This window comes from Diabrotica virgifera, chromosome 2 (assembly GCF_917563875.1).
Source record: "Diabrotica virgifera virgifera chromosome 2, PGI_DIABVI_V3a".
In the NCBI taxonomy this organism is placed as follows: Eukaryota; Metazoa; Arthropoda; class Insecta; order Coleoptera; family Chrysomelidae; genus Diabrotica; species Diabrotica virgifera.
Window position 1 is genome coordinate 179,237,619 of NC_065444.1, and position 6,818 is coordinate 179,244,436.

A 6,818-nucleotide genomic window follows, 5' to 3' on the forward strand; every position below is an offset into this window, starting at 1 on the left:
GACACTTCAATCTTTCGGTGCCTCGACTATGTATACCATTTTTGGTGTATCATTTCCGACTGAATTATTTATTGATAAAAAAAAGTTGAATCAAGAGTGACAATTGGAGAATAAACATGGAATTATAAATAATTGCTTCACAATTATAATTCTAAAATCAAACAATAATTGATTTTATAGAATTTAAAAAATCGGAAAACCACTTATTTTTATCTCTTTAATGTCCATGTAGTATTAACGTTAAAACATGAAAATTAAACGATTTGTTTCTAAAAAAACGTTTGTGATGTAGAACACTTACCTTCTTCAAGATGGGTATAAAATCAATTTCGGTCTCGATTTTGAATATGGGTAGGGTGACGTTAACAGAAGCAACTTCCATTTGTTGAGGAGCCAAATATTCCTTTAAATTCTGTTCAGCAGCTGCTAATCCGTTGATTTCGTCGGGTAACACAATCGTCATAATAACATCTCCGGGGTTAAATCGAAGCTGCAAATATTTAGCTCTAACGTTGGGATTGTAGGCATATTTGGCGAATATTTTAGTAGACATTGTAGGAATTTTCTTAGATTCAGTAGATGAACTGTAGAACAACCTATCAGCAGTATTGTGTTTTTCGAAAGGAAAAGCCCATTTTCCTGTGTAGTATAAAGCATTGACTAATACTAATGCTACGTCCCTATCTTCAAATATTTTAGGATCAATGAGATTTTTGATTTTGTTGTTAGTTTTTTGTTCAACCCAGCCATTGATAGTGTTAGCGGCTTTTTCTGGGTCGTTCAATTCTAGGTTTTCTACGTCTGCAGAATAAGTACTTCGAGCAATATCTTTGAATTCTTGTACAATTGGGTAGCTTTGAGATTGATAAATTTTGTTTGCTGATAGCAGTTTTAAATCTGGTATATCAATGTTTAGATCAGATGTTATTTCATGGAATGCTTTATTTACATCTCGTATATTATTGGGTAGACTCAAACCGTTCAACAATTGCTTGTGTGTTTCTCCTCCGGCTCCGTTTGCAAGCAGAGACAATATGATTTCTGCAGATAATCCACTAACAACAATGTTATTGTTGCCAGATATTTTCACTAGTTCCTGTAATATAACAAAGATTGTTATAAAATGTAGGTAAACAAAATAATGCAAAGTTAGTAAAAAAAATACATAAAATAAATTACCCTGAGATTTATTCTGAGCTATATATTTTGGCCTTTTGTGGGGGAATGGGACGTTTCACCGCAGACGTTTCGCCGCGAGCCCGTTTCGCCGCGAGCCCGTTTCGCCGCAAGCCCTTTTCGCCGCGAGCCCGTTTAGCCGCGAGCCCCTTTCGCCGAGAGTCAATTTTTTGCTAAACGTTTCTTCCTCAAAAATGGCATCCCGTTAGAAGTTCAAAAACATTTTTTGAACCCTTACTTTTCTGTATAAAATACTTATAAGTAAAGCTCGGATAATAAGGATGACAGAAACGTCAAAATAAGCACTTATATAAGCAAAAAATGTCGCAAAAATAAGCAAAGTTTTTATGAAATAAGCAAGGTTTATGAAACAAAACCTGTAAATAAGCATGTCTATAATAATATAAATATGAATAAACGACATTAACATTAAAATACATTTATTTTTAATTATCGTATTATTAACAATAAATAAAAAATTACAAAAGTGTTAAACTATAATATAATAAAAAAGAATTTGTGTACTTTGTACGCACGTAAGAAGTTATACTTCTATTATATGATTTCAACGAAATCAATATACTTTAAACAGTTTCTCTACTACTTTCCAAAAAATTTTATTAAAACAATACCAAAAATTAAAAAAATAAAAGAATAAAACACACACAAACACATTGAAAAATGCCACAAATGATTTCTGAACAATAATTGTTGCCAAAAATTTTAATTAAATACGTATTTTCTGAAAAAAATTATATAATAACATACTTACAATCATAAAATCTATAAAAAAAATAAAAAGATGACGTAACTTGCATTGGGCTTAAACCTACTTCCCGTGTATCCCGCCGTACGAGATTCGAAGCGATTTCAAACTGCACCACTTTCGCGTATACTGCACCGTAAGTTTATACAACTTTTGCATGTTATAAAAAATAATAAGCTAAAATCTTGCTAAATATACTTGTTTCTAAAAAAGCATTTACTGCTAATAAGTTAAATTATTGTGGTTAAATTTAGTGATAGTTAAATTATTGTGGTCACACAAATTATTGTTGTCTAAGTCGTAAACGGTCATTACTAAAGGGCGGAATATATGCATATATATGCACTTTGCATCTTTAGTCAATTTTATAATAAAATGCATATTTTTCACAAAATATTAGGTTATGAGCATATTATTATGTTTTAGTCGATAAACAAGACTGGTTTCAGGGACTTCCAATCTGAAGTTATTGTAGATTACGTGGATAAAGTAGACATATTATAATATAATATACAGTGTGTTCCAACAAAAATTTGACGACAATTTAAAAAGGGCTCCCTTTCTTCACAAATTAAAAAAACACGTCAATTTGTAGATATTGGAAGGGGACGAATTTTCATGCAAAATTCATGCCCTCAAATGTAACCCCCTACTGCCCCGCATCAACCCCAGTAGACAAACAGCACGTGTGTCGAGTGGCACATCATTTCAAAAGTTTTTTTTTCTACACGACCATCTTTTTATTTTTTAATTTGCGGAGAAACTTCAAAGATAATTTTGGATTTAACTAATTTATAATAAATTTGTCTTCAAAAGTCCAAAATTATCTTCAAACTTATTACGTAAATTAAAAAAAAATATAGAGTGTCGTGTAGAGAACTACTTGAACACTTGCTATTTAAAAAAAGTGGGGTTTGATGTGGCGCATTACATTTGAGGGCATGAATTTTGCATAAAAATTCGTCCTCCTCCCAATATAAATTGACGTGTATTTCTAAATATTGAAGAAGCTCTTGCTTTCTGAGTTTCTGGAGGGGGACAAATTTTCGTTGGAACAGACAATATTTTAAAGCTTGTCTCAAATTATGACATCATATTCTCTTGGCTTTTCCCTCGTTGAAGTATTTATTTTTAGTCTGGGCTGATTATCGGAGAATAGGCCATTTTTGGGAACAGTTATTTACCAGCAATTTTATTGCTGGAATCGAATCTTATGATTGTATATATTAATAATATAGGTATGCAAAGTCCGCAGATAGTGTGCTACTTTTTTTATAAACAAAATGGCGCCCGAAAATCGTGTTTTTTCAATTTTTGCTCTCAACTAAACTTTTAGGTAAGTAATTGTTAATCAATAATTAAATAGCTTGGTAATGTAAAAGATCTTTTTGTATAGATTATAATTACAGAAACCGATGGAAATTACATGAAAAGTTTAGCAACAATTGAATTGTTAAATAAAAATTTACGATAGCTATAATAACGACAACAATTATGTATGATGCATAAGAATAACTACGATTTTTTCATAAAAAGACACTATACCTATCTAATGTACTTTACAGAATTGAAATTGGACTATCTAAGGGGCCTCAGGAATATTTTAAAATTATAAAGAATTTTTTGGCTTATAAACAAATAGACTATCTCGGAAAATATTAAACTAAATTAAATTGTAAAAACGGTATTCGAAAAACAGCGGCAGGACGCTTCTTTTAAAAGAAAAAACGTTTAATTATGATAAGAAGTCCCTGAGATACAACTGAAAGTTGACCGCAATTTACGGCAAAGATATAAATAATAGGATAATAATTTTCAAACCACCACCTTTTTATTTTTGTCCTCTTTCTCCACACCAATTTTCATATTATTTAAATACTCATAACATATAATATTATAATAAAAACTATCGATAATACGTGTGAAAATTGCCAAAAATAGCAAAATTCCAATCAAAAATTAGGTTGGAGAAAATGTAACCCTCAAAGTTCAAAATCCGTATACGTTAAAAAAATGCATTTTCTCGGCTTCCCATGGAGCAAATTTCCTTCATTCTTTTTTTGTTCCCAAGTAACTTGAGTAGAGCCATCGAACTAACGCATTATTAAATGTCAGACTTGCTTTTGTTTTGTTATAATAAATTAATTTATTTATTATAACACAAAACTTTAATTTGTTTAAATAAAAATTGTTTAAATAATTATACAGCTTTCAAATGAAAATATTTATGTTTTTAACTTTAAAAGGTATACTTGCATTAAGTTTATTTACAAAAAAGCCTACAACTGGAAAAAATATGTAGTTTTCTGTTCTTATAAATAAATTAATATATTATAACAAAACAAAAGCAAGTTTGACATTTAATAATGCGTTAGTTCGATGGCTCTACTCGAGTTATTAGGGAACAAAAAAAAAGAATGAAGGAAATTGCTTCATGGGAAGCCGAGAGAATTCATTTTTTTAACGTATACCGATTTCGAACTTTGAGGGTTACACTTTCTCCAACCTAATTTTTGATTGAAATTTTGCTATTTTTGACAATTTTCACACGTATTATCGATAGTTTTTATTATAATAATACATGTTATGAGTATTCTAAAGATATGAAAATTGGTGTGAAAAAAGAGGACAAAAATAAAAAGGTTATGGTTTAAAAATTATGATCCTATTGTTTATATCTTTGCCGTAAATTCCGGTCAATTTTCAACGGTTGTATCTCAGGAACCACTCATCGTAATTAAACGTTTTTCTTTTAAAATAAGCGTCCTGCCGCTTTTTTTGGAATACCGTTTTCATAATTTAATTTAGTTTAATAGTTTTCGAGATATTCTATTTGTTTATAAGCCAAAAAATTGTTTATCATTTTAAAATATTCCTGAGGCCGCATAAATAGGCGAATTTCAATTCTGTAGAGTACATTAGATAGTTATAGTATCTTTTTATGAAAAAATCATAGTTATTCTTATGCATCATAATTATTCTCGTTATTATAGCGACCGTAAATTTATAATTAACAATTCAATTGTTGCTAAACTGTTCATTCAATTTCCATGGACTTCTGAAATTTTAATCTATATGAAAAGGGCTTTTACATTGCCAAGTTATTTAACTATTGATTAACAATTACTTATCTAAAATTTTAGTTGAAAATTAAAGATTTTGTTGGAAAAACCCGCTTTTTCCGGGGAAAGTTTTCGTCGAAGTGAATCGGTAAAAACACGTCTCTATGCAGACTTTAATTGCGGTGAATTTTTATTTGGGTGTTTTTGTTGTAAAGTTAAAATCTTTGGAGTTATAGAGCAAAAATTGAAAAAAAAAGATTTTCGGGCGCCATTTTGTTTATAAAAAAAGTAGCACACTATCTGCGGACTTTGCATACCTATATTATTAATACATACAATAATAAGATTCGATTCCAGCAATAAAATTGCTGGTAAATAACTTTTCCTTGTATTTTGCTAATTAGCCCAGAGTATTTATTATTGACATTGTTACTGTTTAGATTTAGAATAACCAAAATGATTGCTACTTATTACTCAGTGAAGGGATATCAGAGGAGGTCAGCTAGAAATTTAAAGTGTGTTTATCTTTTAACAATGGCAATAAAATAATAAAATAATCCTTTACCCTTTAAGGAGGTAGACGCAAATTCTTGGTCAAGTTCTATTTAAATGCATTCATTTTTTGGAATCCGAGAAAACTAATAAATATTTTTCAAAATCTTAAACGCAGAATGAAAGATTACATTATTGCCGAGGGCCAAAAGTCCCTTAGAAATCAACAGAAAGTTTCTGAAAGAAATACTTAAAATTCAAAATCACACCAGCGCCGTTGTAACTTATCAAAATAAATATTAAAGACGTTTCAGGGACTTGCGGCCCTCGGTAATAATGTAATATTTCATTCTGAATTTAAGTTTTTCAAAACTAGTGATTAGTTTTCTCAGGATTGGAAAAAGTCAATGCATTTATATAGCATTGGACCAAGATTGTGCGCCTACTCCCTGAAGGATGTATCTACATACATATAAATCTTAGAATACAAAAAATATTTTACCTCGTATGTTTTTGTTGTAAAATCATGATTGCCCTGAACAACTCTTTTGGTATTGTCAGCATTACATCCAAGAAATGATGCAATTATTAAAATGACCACACTATGCATCTTTTTAATTTGGCAATCAAAGCATATGTAACTACAAAGTTGGTTTAAAATTATTCGTGGTAAAAAGTCAATCAATTCAAACAATCAATTCCGTATCACCTGGTTAAAACACCTTTTTCATAATTGTTTAATCAAATACAAATTAACTATTTTTTGTTAACAAGGGAATATGTAGTTTAGGTTTTCACATAAAAAAATTTTTAATTAAATTGTTTAATTAGTTTGATTATTTAAACATTATATTATTTAAATAATATTATCTCAAAATCTGTACTATTTCCTTATAGTAGGGGAGGAAAGTATTATAAATTTGCAGTTATTTGAGCGTTATGGAAACCTATTGTAAAAGTTAAGTTTTCCATAAAGTTGGGGATTTTTCCGATTATAGCGCCATCTATCCATAATTCTAAAAAATGTTTTCAATAAAAGTTACCTACTTCTTTTTACGTAAGGAATCCAAATCTGCAATAAAAAATGGGGGCTACTATTTCATATTTTAAAATAACCCCCTACCTCAACTCAGCGGGGTGTCGTGTTCGGTGTCATTGGATAGATTTTTCAAAAATATTGAATACGTGTGTTTTTCAGGTTTTCGTTCTGATGTTCAATTCGTGAAAAATCGCAGTGTTCGTATATAAAATTTTAAATTTACCCCTCACCTCTCTCCGTGGGGGGTCGTGTTTGGTATCATTCGATAGATTTTTGAAAAATA

The 6,818-nt window shown here is 30.0% G+C and overlaps 1 protein-coding gene across 2 annotated transcripts in view; it reads right to left on the reverse strand.

Annotated features, from left to right (window-relative positions):
* Nucleotides 1–6,247, reverse strand: part of LOC114337261 (antichymotrypsin-2-like) — a 63,706-nt gene extending 57,459 nt beyond the window's left edge. For both annotated transcript variants that reach the window (XM_028287673.2, XM_028287672.2), the window contains exons 1-2: nt 5,999–6,247; nt 302–1,096 (exon numbers count right to left, since the gene is read on the reverse strand). In XM_028287673.2, coding sequence (XP_028143474.1) covers nt 302–1,096; nt 5,999–6,106 — 903 coding nt within the window. In that variant the 5' untranslated portion in view covers nt 6,107–6,247. The remainder of the gene's footprint in view (nt 1–301; nt 1,097–5,998) is intronic.
* Nucleotides 6,248–6,818: the final 571 nt, after the last annotated feature.